Source organism: Coregonus clupeaformis, chromosome 16, assembly GCF_020615455.1.
Source record: "Coregonus clupeaformis isolate EN_2021a chromosome 16, ASM2061545v1, whole genome shotgun sequence".
In the NCBI taxonomy this organism is placed as follows: domain Eukaryota; kingdom Metazoa; phylum Chordata; class Actinopteri; order Salmoniformes; family Salmonidae; genus Coregonus; species Coregonus clupeaformis.
In genome coordinates, this window is record NC_059207.1 from 47,554,927 (window position 1) to 47,571,430 (window position 16,504).

Sequence of the window (16,504 nt, forward strand, 5' to 3'; positions counted from 1 at the left end):
AGTTTGTAATATCCACTGAGATTTCAGACTTGATTTTCCCTTCAAATAAAGATCCTACATGTCTAAGTGTACCGATATTGTATGAAGAAACAGAAAGTCAAGTTGACAGACATTACATTTTTGGAATAGAATTATAGAAGCAGAATAAATGGCATATCAGAACATTTTATGTATATAATTAAATACTTTAGTCAGATTGAATGTGTCCTTTAATTGGAGAACATCTTGAGATTTAACTTACAACTAAAGATGAATTTACTTTTCTACTACCTTCCAAAGGCAAACATCAATTTGTAATTTTACTCAACAAGCTTTTTCAAATTCAGCTCACTTCGAGCAGAGTTTGTTGAGTGAACAAACTAACACATTGGCTCAAATTGTTGTCCATTTAAAGTCCACTCAACTCAGAATAAGCAATTGGTTAACATGTTTTTTTATTTTTACAATAGACGTTTGTAGATGAGGATTTGGGTATCATGTGCCCATAATTGTATTACAGTAACTGGTTCAAATATAAAACTGTGTAGAACCTGATTAGTGTTTGATTCAAGAGGTGATCTAAGTTGCAGTGATGAAAAAAAAAAAGTCAACGTCAGGGCTAACTGGCACCGATGTCAACGACAGGGCTAACTGGCACCGATGTCAACGACAGGGCTAACTGGCACCGATGTCAACGACAGGGCTAACTGGCACCGATGTCAACGACAGGGCTAACTGGCACCGATGTCATGTCATTTTAGCTCTCATCAAGGGGAGCTGCTTGTGAGCTAACTTTATCTATTACTACGAATTGTGCTTCATGTCATTGTGCTTCATATCAGTGTGTGTCTGAGGTAAGCGTATGACAAATTGATGATATGAGATCCTTGTTATTTATTCTGAAAGCAATGTCCTCAAGCCCAGATCAAAGGTCGATTACAGTGTCTTTGTCCCAATATCCAAACTTGTTCACTACCAAGTATAAAGTGTATTGGCCACAGTAAGTAGGCTATGAAAAACTATGAAGGCTATTAAAAATAAAAATTACTGAATGATTAGAAGTACTGGAGATTCACTGTATGGATACACAATGAATCTGCTAGAATTTCACAAGGAAATTATATGCTTCTGTTTGTTTGTGTCCCAAGGTGCAGAGCAGTGTGTGAGTGGCTGCGTGGTCCACCCTGAAGAAGGGAGGAGTGATGGAGGTGTGGAGAAGCGGAGAAGATGAGAGTCTGACTGAACTGGAGGGCTCGACAGGCACCATGATAGCCCTGAACTCCTCCAGCCACCTCCTCCTCTGCTACGATGCTGCTAACCACACCAACTACACTACCACCAACAACATCACCTATTTCCCTTACTACCAGCACTCCCTCCCTGTGGCTGCTAGCTTCATCCTGGCCTACCTTTTCATCTTCCTGCTGTGCATGGTGGGTAATGTGCTTGTGTGTCTGATCGTGCTGGGGAACCGCCGCATGAGAACCGTCACCAACCTTTTCATCCTCAACCTGGCGGTCAGCGACCTGCTGGTGGGCATTTTCTGCATCCCCACAACGCTGGTGGACAACCTCATCACAGGTAGGTAACGCAACTCGGTTTCACTGACCTGGTGAACGCAACTCTGTATAGGGTGGGGAATACAACTCTGGATGGGGGGGCGAATGCAACTCTGTCTGAGCTGGCGAACCAAAACTGGTCCACGAAAATTGCGTACTACGTCACAAATGTGCAGTGCATTTGGAAAGTATTCAGACCCCTTCACTTTTTCCATATTTTGTTACGTTACAGCGTTATTCTAAAATGGATTAAATAAAAAATGGTCCTCAATCTACACACAATACCCCATAATGACAAAGCGAAAACAGGTTTTTAGAACTTTTTGCAAATTTATAAAATAAAACTGAAATACCTTATTTACAGAAGTATTCAGACCCTTTGCTATGAGACTCGAAATTGACCTCAGGTGCATCCTGTTTCCATTGATCATCCTTGAGATGTTTCTACAACATGATTTGAGTCCACCTGTGGTACATTCAATTGATTTGGAAAGGCACACACCTATCTATATAAGGTCCTACAGTTGACATTGCATGTCAGAGCAAAAACCAAGCCATGAGGTCGAAATAATTGTCTGTAGAGCTCCGAGACCTGATTGTGCCGAGGCACAGATCTGGGGAAGGGTACCAAAAATGTCTGCAGCATTGAAGGTCCCCAAGAACACAGTGGCCTCCATCATTCTTAAATGAAAGAAGTTTGGAACCACCAAGACTCTTCCTAGAGCTGGCCACCCGGCCAAACTGAGCAATCGGGGGAGAAGGACCTTGGTCAGGGAGGTGACCAAGAACCCGATGGTCACTCTGACAGAGCTCCAGAGTTCCTCTGTGGAGATTTGAGAACCTTCCAGAAGGACAACCATCTCTGCAGCACTCCACCAATCAGGCCTTTATGGTAGAGTGGCCAGACGGAAGCCGCTACGGTGAAGCATGGTGGTGGCAGCATCATGCTGTGGGGATGTTTTTCAGCAGGAGGGACTGGGAGACTAGTCAGGATCGAGGAAAACATGAACGGAGCAAAGTACAGAGAGATCCTTGATGAAACCTGCTCCAGAGCACTCAGGACCTCAGACTGGGGCAAAGGTTCACCTTCCAACAGGACAACGACCCTAAGTACACATCCAAGACAACGCAAGAGTGGCTTCGGGACAGGTCTCTGAATATCCTTGAGTGGCCCAGCCAGAGCCCGGACTTGAACCCGGTCAAACATCTCTGGAGACATCTGAAAATAGTGCACCATGTCATTGCTGTCTGTCTCGCTCTGCTGTGTGTGCATCTTGCTAACTGTCACACAAATGGCGAGGGGCTGAAGCTTATTGACTGAATTGCTAGGGGGCTGGCCCATGTGGGGGGAAATGTAGGGAAAATGGCACAGCACAGGTTCCAGAAAAACTGTTGATTTTAAACTAGGGATTTTGTTGCTAATTCAGGTAAGACATTCTGCTCATAGATTATGCATGTATGAACTACACATTGACACATCAACAGCGGGAGGTGAAAAAAATACTTAATAGTCGGCAATGTTCCGGAGCATGTCTTTACTAATTTGTGAATTTTTGACTCCTCAAAAAGAAAGAACAGAAACATAGTTATAATGAATATAAACGAAGTGTTGCTGCAGGCAACATTAAATGATCAGAGGAGACATAAACAGAGTGAGGAATATTGTCAGAGATCCTTCCTGCAGAATGTTTTTCATGAGTTTGTATTTTTTTTACCACTGGCCATTCACTTCTTATCTTCCAAAAGCAGGACAAAAAAAAGGAAACTTGGCTACTTCAGAACTCAATTTACATACATATTAATATGTTATCACTCATAGACTGTGTTTGGATTTGAGGGACCCATATATGCCCATAAGCATTGAAAATGTTAACCTTGGTCCACCCCACTATCTTTTCGTCACCCCCAAGACCCAATGTGAAGGCCAAACCCTGCCTGTGGATATACAGTACCAGTCAAAAGTTTGGACACACCTACTCATTCCAGGGCTTTTCTTTATTTTCACTATTTTCTACATTGTAGAATAATAGTGAAAACATCAAAACCATGAAATAACACACATGGAATCATGTAGTAACCGAAAAAGTGTTAAACACTTTTTTGAGATTCTTCAAAGTAGCCACCCTTTGCCTTGATGACACTTTGCACACTCTTGAAATTCTCTCAACCAGCTTCATGAAGTAGTCACCTGGAATGCATTTCAATTAACAGGTGTTTCTTGTTAAAAGTTAATTTGTGGAATTGATTTCCTTCTTAATGCGTTTGAGCCAATCAGTTGTGTTGTGACAAGGTAGGGTTGGTATACAGAAGATAGCCCTATTTAGTAAAAGACCAAGTCCATATTATGGCAAGAAAAGCTCAAATAAGCAAAGACAAATGACAGTCCATCATTACTTTAAAACATTAAGGTCAGTCAATACTGAACATTTCAAGAACTTTGAAACTGGCTCTCATGAGGACCGCCACAGGAAAGGAAGACCCAGAGTTACCTCTGCTGCAGAGGATAAGTTCATTAGAGTTAACTGCACCTCAGATTGCAGCCCAAATAAATGCTTCACAGAGTTCAAGTAACAGACACATCTCAACATCAACTGTTCAGAGTAGACTGCGTGAATCAGACCTTCATGGTCAAATTGCTGCAAAGAAACCACTATTAAAGGACACCAATAATAATAAGAGACTTGCTTGGGCCAAGAAACACGAGCAATGGACATTAGACCGGTGGAAATCTGTCCTTTGGTCTGATGAGTCCAAATTTGAGATTTTTGGTTCCAACCGCCATGTCTTTGTGAGACGCAGAATAGGTGAACGGATGATCTCTGCATGTGTGGTTCCCTCCATGAAGTATTGAGGAGGAGTTGTGATGTTGTGGGGGTGCTTTGCTGGTGACGCTGTCAGTGATTTATTTAGGATTTAAGGCACACTTAACCAGCATGGCTACCACAGCATTCTGCAGCGATACACCATCCCATCTGGTTTGCGCTTAGTGGGACTATCATTTGTTTTTCAACAGGACAATGACCCAAAACACACCTCCAGGCTGTGTAAGGGCTATTTGGCCAAGAAGGATGATGGAGTGCTGCATCAGATGACCTGGCCTCCACAATCACCCGACCTCAACCCAGTTGAGATGGTTTGGGATGAGTTGGACTGCAGAGTGAAGGAAAAGCAGCCAACAAGTGCTCAGTATATGTGGGAACTCATTCAAGACTATTGGAAAAGCATTCTAGGTGAAGCTGGTTGAGAGAATGCCAAGAGTGTGCAAAGCTGTCATCAAGGCAAAGGGTGGCTACTTTGAAGAATCTCAATTTGTTTAACACTTTTTGGGTTACTACATGATTCCATATGTGTATTACATAGTTTTGATGTCTTCACTATTATTCTACAATGTAGAAAATAGTAAAGATAAAGAAAAACCCTTGAATGAGAAGGTGTGTCCAAACTTTTGACTAGTACTGTACATAACTTCTCACAAGACATTGCTAGAAAGTGAAGATAATATGATTAATTCATTTGTCTTCATATTAAAATGTATATGCATAGTTAATGCCACATCATTATATATCATTCACACTATAGCCTTGTGCTGCACAACTGTGAAATCATATTAGAGATGTACTGTACACTAATCATATTAGAGATGTACTGTACACTAATCATATTAGACATTGTACCATTTTCATGTAACACATTTAATGTAAAGGAAATATAGAATGCATCAGAATTTCAGGTGTGACAATCTCCATTATAAAAATACAGGGGCGCCACTTTGGTTTTAGAAGTGGGGTGGACATACCTGGCGGGGGATCTGGGGGTCCTCCCACATATTTTTTGGGGCATCTAAAGCTCATTTCCTGCATTTTTACACAATCCAATATGCCGTCTCTATTTAGAACAAAAAGTAAGCAAAAATGCCCACAGTCATCAAGCTACTGTAGGTAAGATATCATTATTAAATATGTTTAAGTGGTTAATAAGACTTAACTAGATCAAATGTAATTAAATAATAAATATTGTGTTGCACCTTTAACCAATAGCCTATCAAATGAACAACTCTTGAAAAAATACAGACTTTTGATTGTCTTTATTAAGACATCGTCTATATCAAATTTCAGCCAGACCGACCAACCAGCCCCTGCCATCTGCACGCCCGACCCCCACAAGTCAATAACTAAACTCTCTCCCAACACAATTTCCTTTCCAGTTCCCACCTTTAAAAAATGTCATTCCCAAGGGAAAGAAACATTGATTTCCTTCTTAATGCATTTGAGCCAATCAGTTGTGTTGTGACAAGGTAGGGTTGGTATACAGAAGATAGCCCTATTTAGTCAAGACCAAGTCAAATATACATTAACACACAGAAACAGCAAATCCTCCATGTATTTAATCTCATAGGCCTAATAGTACTGTAGAGCCAGCGGTGGAAAAAGTACTCAGTTTTCATACTTGAGTAAAAGTAATGATATCTTTAATAGGAAATTTACTCAAGTAAAAGTGAAAGTCACCCAGTAAAATACTACTTGAGTAAAAGTCTAAAAGTATCTGGTTTTAAATGTACTTAAGTACAGTGGTGGAAAAAGTACTGAATTGTCATACTTGAGTAAAAGTAAATACTATACATAAAATTCCTTATATTATACAAACCAGACGGCACGATTTTCTTGTTTTTTATTTATTTACGGTCAGCCAGGGGCACACTCCAACACTTAGACATCATTTACAAACACAGTATATGTGTTTAGTGAGTTCGCCAGATCAGAAGCAATAGGGATGACAATGCGTTATATTGATAGGTGCGTGAATTGGACCATATTGCTGTCCTGCCTGAGCATTTGAAATGTAATGAGTACTTTTTGGTGTCAGGGAAAATGTATGGAGTAAGAAGTATATTATTTTCTCTAGGAATGTAGTGGAGTAAAAGTTGTCAAAAATATAAGTAGTAAAGTACAGATACCCCAAAAAATGACTTATTTTACTTAAGTACTTTACACCACTGTGTAGAGCTCTTTTTACTGGCACACAATATAACTGGGTCGCCCCATCCTGTCCATTGGGGTCCACCACCCTGCAGCGCCCCAACCTAACACATCCCACTCAGCTTTAGGATCTTAGTGAAACATTCATTTATTGGTTGGGTGTGTTAGGCCAAGGCCAGAGTGACAACCCACAGGATGGTAGACTCACACGGCCAGGACTGAGCAGCCCAGCAGCTAGGGATTGCCTAAATAGGTATCTCCCCTGACGTGGGCATGTTTTCAATGCAAACTCCTTTAGTCGTACTGTATTCCATATAAGGCATCCAGACCTTATGAAAGTTGCCCAGTATACCCTTAATCTTGTAATAAATCAAATCTAGTGATACATAACTTGACATTGTTGGAGGATAACCAACCTTCCAATCAATGGCAATGCAATTCTTAGCCACTATAAATGCTTGGTTACACGGTTTCTTCAGATAACAGTCTCCAGTATCAACGTTTCCAAGCAAACAAAAACAGGGAGAATCTGTAGACATGCTGAGATAAAATAACATACTCTTTGCCAGAATTCAGCCAGCCTTCACAAGATCACAACATATGCAAATATGTCCCCTTTTGTGTTTTACACCTCCATCAGAGGAATTACTTTTCTGAGTGCATGTAATTCAGTTTCACTGGCATATAGTACATTCTATGGATGGTCTTAAACTGCAGTAATTTGTGTCTGAGATTATATGAACATGACTGGGAATTCAAACATATCTGTATCAATTTATCATCATCAACAGCTTCTACCAGGTCTTCCTCACATTTTTATCAACCCTTGATACAGTTTGGAAATTAACTTTGGAGGTTTGTCAGACTGCCTTAAAAGAGCATCTGGCTTGTCCAGTGTTTGCTGCACAGAGAGAATAAAGTGTTGTATCTGCAAAAATTCACGTCAGCTCCATCACAGACTGGTCTTCCCTGTCTGCCTGACCCTGCTGAGACCCCTGTGACCATCTGATCCTCCTAAGATGAGGCATGACAAATAATTACCTTGATGTACATTATATTATCCAACAATAGAATGAATGGTTCAATAATTGAAATGAACATTATTCCCAGATCCCAGACTGTAGCTTTAAGCTTAAGCTGCTGTCCTGTAGCTACTGTAGGTCTACCCATCAATTCAAGATGGAACTTTGTATCATTCACTGATATTATTAATATATTACAAAATTCACCTGAGCTCCGTAGACTGGTCTTCCCTGGCTGTCTGACCCTGTTGGGACCCCTGTCACCACCTGATCCTGCTAAGACATGATGAGCAGTGTTGAGTAGTGACTGTGCACTAGAGGGCTGCATTCCCATGGGATGCCTGCGGGACCTGCGGGTCCTGACACAGATCATTGCGGCCCAGTCGGAATTGTCATGCTGTGAGACAGACGACTTTGGGATTCAAATATTTTTGTTGTCCCACAGATTATTTGGAAACTGGCCTCTTTCTGCTTTGTATGCGTTACCCTACCTATTGTATTAAAAACACATATTTTTCGCATTATTCACACACTCAGAATTCGCTGCTTCAACTTCAGTAGCCTACCTCTCCTAGTTGGGCATGAGAGTTCAAGTGCCGCTAGTATGTGTGGTCTCATTGAAATAGGGTAGGCTGCATACATGGGCGGAGAATCACGTGGCAGTTAACTTAAATATGAAATTTAACTTAGATATGATTAGACTATACAGTCGTGGTCAAAAGTTTTGAGAATGACACAAGTATTGGTCTTCACAAAGTTTGCTGCTTCAGTGTTTTTAGATATTTTTGTCAGATGTTACTATGGTATACTGAAGTATAATTACAAGCATTCCATAAGTCTCAAAGGCTTTTATTGACAATTACATTAAGTTTTGCAAAGAGTCAATATTTGCAGTGTTGACCCTTCTTTTTTAAGACCTCTGCAATCTGCCCTGGCATGCTGTCAATTAAGTTCTGGGCCACATCCTGCCTGATGGCAGCCCATTCTTGCATAATCAATGCTTGGAGTTTGTCAGAATCTGTGGGTTTTTGTTCGTCCACCCGCCTCTTGAGGATTGACCACAAGTTCTCAATGGGATTAAGGTCTGGGGAGTTTCCTGGCCATGGACCCAAAATGTAGATGTTTTGTTCCCCGAGCCACTTAGTTATCACTTTTGCCTTATGGCAAGGTGCTCCATCATGCTGGAAAAGGCATTGTTCGTCACCAAACTGTTCTTGGATGGTTGGGAGAAGTTGCTCTCGGAGGAGGTGTTGGTACCATTCTTTATTCATGGCTGTGTTCTTAGGCAAAATTGTGAGTGAGCCCACTCCCTTGGCTGAGAAGCAACCCCACACATGAGTGGTCTCAGGATGCTTTACTGTTGGCATGACACAAGACTGATGGTAGCGCTCACCTTGTCTTCTCCGGACAAGCTTTTTTTCCGGATGCCCCAAACAATCGGAAAGGGGATTCATCAGAGAAAATGACTTTACCCCAGTCCTCTGCAGTCCAATCCCTGTACCTTTTGCAGAATATCAGTCTGTCCCTGATGTTTTTCCTGGAGAGAAGTGGCTTCCTCGCTGCCCTTCTTGACACCAGGCCATCCTCCAAAAGTCTTCACCTCACTGTGCGTGCAGATGCACTCACACCTGCCTGCTGCCATTCCTGAGCAAGCTCTGCACTGGTGTTGCCCCAATCCCGCAGCTGAATCAACTTTAGGAGACGGTCCTGGCGCTTGCTGGACTTTCTTGGGCACCCTGAAGCCTTCTTCACAACAATTGAACCTCTCTCCTTGATGTTCTTGATGATCTGATAAATGGTTGATTTAGGTGCAATCTTACTAGCAGCAATATCCTTGCCTGTGCCCTTTTTGTGCAAAGCAATGATAACGGCACGTGTTGCCTTGCAGGTAACCATGGTTAACAGAGGAAGAACAATGATTTCAAGCTCCACCCTCCTTTTAAAGCTTCCAGTCTGTTATTCTAACTCAATCAGCATGACAGAGTGATCTCCAGCCTTGTCCTCGTCAACACTCTCACCTGTGTTAATGAGAGAATCACTGACATGATGTCAGCTGGTCCTTTTGTGGCAGGGCTGAAATGCAGTGGAAATGTTTTCTTAGTATTAAGTTCATTTTCATGGCAAAGAGGGACTTTGCAATTAATTGCAATTCATCTGATCACTCTTCATAACATTCTGGAGTATATGCAAATTGCCATCATAAAAACTGAGGCAGCAGACTTTTGACCTTGACTGTAGTTTACTACAGTGTCTCTAAATAAATAGGCTATTGATCATGGAAAGAAGTGGAGGACGCTTAACCAACGTGAGTCAAAGTGCAATCAAAAAATGTAATCATTGAAAAGGAAAAGGCACAACGCGCACATAGGTTAGGCTACTATGGTGAGCGAGTGTTGCTCCTTTTCATTTTCAATAAATATAGATTTTTCCATTTATTTGTCTCTGCCTGCAAATCATCCTCCTAAAAGGTAGGCTATATCCTATAGGCCTATGCAAAACGTAGCAAGTGTCGCTGTCATCATTCTTGCTGCTTCAAGTTCAGTAGCCATACCTGCGAGATCAGGTGCGCGTGTGGTCTCAAATAAATAGAGTAGGCTATAGCCTATGCATGGGCGGAGAAGCACGGGGCAGTTATATTTCGAAGGAAATGTACTTCCTAAATACTTTACTACATTGCCTAGAAATAGGCCTAAATATTGATCACCCATATTTCTCAGTCTGAAAATCTTCCCACTCCTAAAAGGCAGTTTATAAAAATAGTCTCTCCTACTCTGCTCTCTTCAAACTACATCTCGCTACATTGGCTGATATAGCCCAGTAATACATATAACCTTATAAAAGGGCTATGTGAGAATCTCTGGTAATTTAAACTATTTCTTCAGTTATTTTTTTATATTGCCTATAGGGCGCAAAAATGCTGGGACCATGGCTGGCAAGGGAGCTGCATCACATCCGCCTAAAATAACATTGCAGGACTGCGGTTGGGTTTGGGACCAGGGAGTCAGACAGAAAGCCAGCGGGTGTGAGCGTAGTGCGATATGAAAAGCTGCATCATGACCGTAAAGCCTGTAACATTAGAGCTGTTTATTACTGTGTCAGTGTGAAAAGTAGGGTACTGACTGATCAATAATGTTATATTGCCATAAAGACTAATAAAAACTCACATTGCACTGAAAATTTTTTCAGAATATCAATCTTCAATCGTTTGGCTGATGGTTTCATCGTTTGATTAAGATCTACTGTGATTGAGGCAAAAATAATAGCTAAAGTTAGCCAACTTTTGGCCAGCTCTCTCTCTAACGGTACATCAGCTGGCGAAAGCTAGCCAAGTTCATTTACTTCTGTTGAAACGGGACAAAACGAAGGCTACAAAACATTTCCATGCAAACAACGTCCCCAGTTAAAGTGGTGCCGCCAAAAATATATGATTAATTTATCTAAAGTTAGAAACATAACGTGACATTTCGGTCAGCGACCTTCATCAGACAGAGTAGTGCCACTACTCCAGTTGTTTGAGCACGAAACTCCCCTTTTCCTTCGACTCAATGTAGAGAGTCATAATGAGATTTAATTCATATTAATGATGGGTAAGAGTAGCACCTCGAGGACAAAGATCAGATCCTGATTCTCTACATTCTCTGTCAAGAAACTATCCCTATAAGAATGGTTGTACACATCCTCTTGTACCCATCCTCTTGTACATAACCTCTTGTACATAACCTCTTGTACACAGCCTCTTGTATACACCCTCTTGTCCTCATTATTCATTATGTTCACCTTTTGCATGCCAATTCATTTGAATAAATTAAATTGCTTTCTACAAAACACTTTAGTTCAATAGCAATCTAATGGACAGCAAATCATTGCTTTGTGTATCTTGGTAATATACATGTTCTGCAATTTATCTAGGCAACGGGATATAAATTGTGCCTATACCCTGCTGAGCTTGGTGTGATGAGCTTTGTTCTAACATAACTTAGAAATCTTAGAGCTGTTTGAGTTTTATTTAATGCATATTTCATCATGTTCATTTCAGACTGTCATTATGCACATTCTACTGATGGAAAATGGGGGCATGTAAATTGCTAATTTACAGACTAGTAGTATAACTGGCTAATCGATAGTTGTATAACTTCATGATAGCAAATTACAGCCAACATAGAAAATTATACATGTTATGATTCCCCATTCTACAGACCCATTTGAATTGGTCTTCATTACCATCTTATGTCTTATTCATCAAGTCCTTCAAAACAAACAGAATATATGTTTAACCAGTATTTATATCACCATCTGTGGGTTGAGTGATGATTGTGTCTATGTAAATGTGTATATTGTGCCATCAACCTTTTGGTGCATATGACACAACAGCCTGGTCTTGAGTTTGTGAGAACATTTTGCACAAGGCAAAATCTATTTATGCAATGACCTATTATCATTTGAAAAGGAGATAACAGAATAATAACTAATACAATACTATTAATGCAGTTTCTAAAACTTCAGTTACAATGTTTCCCTGGTCTGCAGAAATTCAGACTGGATGCCAAATAATGCTATCCTCTATTGACGTTTAAGCCAGGTCATATGCCAGATCATTCATTAAGCTAATTGATTCATTTCACTGAACACAGATCTTCAGTGAAGAAGGGCCAAGTCTATACTCCCATTTGTGTAGAATCTAACCACACAACACACGTGTCTTAACCACTGTGCTTTACATAGCCTAGTACTGTACACACTCAGGGTGTACAACTAATGTACAGCGCATTTGACACAACTGTGTACAAGGCCTAGGAAATTGTGGCTGGGTCTATATCTTTTAATTTAACCTTATTTTACCAAGTAAGTTGAACTCTCTATGGCTGCTGTCTCTTTGTTGTTGTTTGTAATTGTCATTGATTTTGTCAACAGGCTGGCCGTTTACCAACACTGTGTGTAAACTGAGTGGTCTGGTGCAGGGGATGTCTGTAGCTGCCTCAGTCTTCACCCTGGTGGCCATCGCAGTCGACAGGTTAGTATGATGGAGCTCTACAGTGAGGCTGGGGAGGGAATTTGGTTGGAGACAATGATTATTTTTACTGTGTAATTTATCTCACCTGTGGTAATTTATCTCACCTGTGATTGCAGGTGCCCTACAGGTTAGAAATAGCCATTCAACCAGTTTTGAAAAGAAAAAAACAGGACATTGCAGTCCAAGTGCAAGGGGTGCCAATATATTTGACCACATTTGTATAGTGCCTTGGCAACAAAAAAAAACAGCAAGCATTCTTCCTTTTACTCTCTCTATTTCCAATATCCACAGGTTCTGCTGCATTGTGTACCCTTTTCAGCCCAAACTCACCCTGTTAGTTGCCAAGGCGACCATAGCGATGATCTGGATTCTGGCTGTGGTAATCATGTGTCCGTCAGCAGCTGCCCTGACTGTGGAGGAGGTGGCCGATCACTACATGGTTTACAACCAGAACTACAACATGACCTACCCCCTGTACTCCTGCTATGAGAACTTTGCTGACCCGAAGATGAGGAAGGTCTACACCATGGTTCTGTTCGCCCACATCTACTTGGTGCCCCTGGCTCTCATCACCATCATGTACGGGCGCATCGGGGTGAAGCTCTACACCTCTGTGGTGTCAAGCAGAGAGCCTCAGGATGCAGCACCTCCTCCTCCCCCAGCCAGGCATGAGGGGGGCAGGCCGCTGATCTCCCAGAAGAAAATCAAGGTGATCAAGATGCTGATCGTGGTGGCCCTGCTGTTCATGCTGTCCTGGCTGCCGCTGTGGACTCTGATGCTGCTGACAGACTACGGTGGGCTGGAAGAGGAACAGTTGGAGCTCCTCACCGGATACATCTTTCCTTTCGCTCACTGGCTAGCGTTTTCCAACTCCTCTGTCAACCCCATCATCTACGGATACTTCAACGAGAACTTCAAGAGGGGCTTCCAGGCCGTCTGCCAGACCAACTCCTGCTGTCCCCCCGGGAATAGGGGTGAGGTAACGGGAAGGGGAACCAGGGAAGGTAGGGCAGGAGGTGGGGGTAATGGTGGGTTGGGTGGAGGCGGACTGAGGGATCCCACAAGCAACCCCAATCCTCTCTTGTTTGGGGCAAGGAACAAAGTATACACTGACGGTAATGTGGCAGACTCTGTTCTCCTTGAGCTGGAGAAGAATAATTCTAAGGTGGGAAGCAACGCGGTCCATGTTGAGGGTGGGGGGACTGGAAGAATAGGGATTGGCAATGTGATGAACAAAAAGGGGCTTCATGTTGAGGAGCCCACCAGCCCAATGGGAGTGTGTCAGGCCTGGGATCATTAGTGGGGATGGAAACCATGGAGGTGCTTTCAGCATCCCTTATGAATAGAAAAGATCGGCACAGTCTTATTTAATTTTCTTTCAGATGGTGTGGTATGTCAACATTTAAATTAGACCACATATGACAAACTTTGATCTTGGAGTCACTCTAAGTTCCCTCCAACCACCAAAGAGAGACCTGGGCCTGTATCCACAAAGCATCTCAATAGAAAATTGGTCATAATAAGTGCACACACTGGTTGAATCAACGTTGTTTCAATGTAATTTGTCAACGCATTGTGACATGGAATCAATGTGGAAAATACATTGGATTAAAGAAAAAAAAATCAACCAGTACTGTTTATCAAATTTCAACCAGCGTTGTAAACATTGAAATTAGAATAAAACGTCAACTTAAATACATTGACATAACCTAACTAACAGGATAATTTCAACATAATCATCAGAACTAAGTATACTTTACACTGCGGTAAATTCCATGTAGAAACATAAATATTTTTCATCCTATATTCAATATAAAGTATATTGGGTGGTTGGAATTATGTTGCATTTCATATTTAATTAGACATACAGTGGCTTCAGAAAGTATTCATACCCCTAGACTTATTCCACATTTAGTTGCGTTACAGCCTGGATTCAAAATGGATTAAATATATTTTATTCTCACCCATCTACACACAATACCCCATCATTACAAAGTGAAAACATTTTGAATATAAATAAATATTGAAAATAAAAAATGGAAATATCTCATTTACATAAGTATTCACACCCCTGAGTCAATACTTTGTAGAAAAGAGGGATGCAGAAAAGAAGAATTGCTGAAGACGGAAAGTATTCAGACCCCTTGACTTTTTCCACATATGAGCCTTGGTTAGAGTCCCTGTTGCAGCTTTCACTTTCTTCCACTACACTGGTGGCAGCGTTGGGATCAAGTCCAGCTCACGTCTAGTTATGTGATCTAGTTGTGGGAGGCATTCTGTTTTTAAAAATTGTTTTGGGGGTAATTACATTGATATATCTAGTGAACAATGGCTAAGGAACAATGGGCGTGGCGGATAGAAGTAGTCACTACAGGTGTGATCAAGCCTTACATCAAAGTTGCCTGAAGATGAATGGAAAGTGCTACGCCCTGAGCAGTTATTCAGAAGAAAATCCTCTGTGACTGTCTAATTTAAATAAGTTAACTTACCAGTGTGGACCCAAAAAACACATTCTACACATTTATAACTACCTGTTTGAAGTGTTATTACAACCATGATGTTCTTTTGTTACTGAAGCTTATATATCAAATAACCTGACAATGATCGACATCATATGGGTAGACAAATAATTTAAGTGTGTTATGCAGCAAAACACAACTATCCTTTTTTTTAGGATGCAAACCAGTAATATGATTCACTGTTGATCCATCCTGTTCTGATCTAATGAGCTGGATGTAGGATTTTCTACGGCCTAGAATCGAGGCCTTTCCCAGTAATGAAGGACGAAGCTAGGCCCCTCTTGGTTCTTATTGGCGAAGACTGAACTCAAGTTAGGGGTTAAATGTCAGACTCTCCTACACCACTTTGCCCAACATGTTATACCCCAGAGGTTGTAAATAAACCCTTTTTTAAGGTGATATAACTTGTATCATTATTATAGGGCTGTGAAACCCATAGCCGAATGGCTTCAGACTGAGCATTTCTCACTATTTATTTACGGAGAGCAATATCTGTTGCATAACAGGTAGTGTCCATTTATGTCCATTATGAAGAAAATGGTGTAGGTCTACTGTTGCCTACACGAAAAAAGGGCCTTTCTGACTACAAGTGCACCAGTATCCCAAAGTATTAAGTGAAAACAAGCATAGAAAACAGTATTGGCATTAATTTAAAAAATGACAATGTAAGGCTACTATTATATTATAATTATTTTGGTGACAAGCTGGTTGATTAACAATATTGGGTTGTTAACATGTTTGTTTTTTATATAGATAAATGTGGGACACACAAAAAAAATAATGTAGAACACCATTGCATATTATGCATTGCTCTAATAACTTTAGAAAGATTGTTCTGAAGTTTGCCCCCCAAAATTTATTTTCCTACTAAATAAGTCACACAAATTAAGCCACACAAAATCGCAACAATCTGCTGATATACCTTTTGTACATATTTTCACGAATTGAGTGTGAGATTGTGTTGACTATACAGTAATGTACAGTACATTTACATTAAGTGGTTTGTAAGGATGTTAAATTAATATTGCACAAAAAGGGGTTGTTTTCCATGTTATTTGATCAAGAAAAATATTTAAATTGATGGCTGTTTTGTGTCTTTGCCCATAACTTTGCACCCTTTGATGTAAATGTTAGAGGACAAGGTTTTTTTCTTGCAGAGAAAGGGGACAGGGCAAAAACTCTTACAATTCCAACTATTGAATCCTGCAAGATACTGTTATTAATTATTAATTATAATTATATTTTCTGTTGTATTTTTGACTTTATGTTTTTTACCCCATATGTAACTCTGTGTTGTTTTTATTGCACTGCTTTGCTTTATCTTGGCCAGGTCGCAGTTGTAAATGAGAACCTGTTCTCAACTGGCTTACCTGGTTAAATAAAGGTTAAATAAAAAATAAAAAATAAAAAATAATTATACAACTACTTTTTTGCCAGT

At 40.7% G+C, this 16,504-nt stretch overlaps 1 protein-coding gene across 1 annotated transcript; it reads left to right on the top strand.

Annotated features, from left to right (window-relative positions):
* The first annotated feature begins 1,394 nt into the window (after nucleotides 1–1,394).
* Nucleotides 1,395–13,847, top strand: LOC121583999 (neuropeptide FF receptor 1-like). The gene is made up of 3 exons (XM_041899837.1): nucleotides 1,395–1,560; nucleotides 12,448–12,547; nucleotides 12,839–13,847. The coding sequence occupies exons 1-3, from the start codon at nucleotides 1,410–1,412 to the stop codon at nucleotides 13,845–13,847; spliced, it is 1,260 nt and encodes a 419-aa protein (XP_041755771.1). The 5' UTR covers nucleotides 1,395–1,409.
* The last annotated feature ends 2,657 nt before the right edge of the window (nucleotides 13,848–16,504 follow it).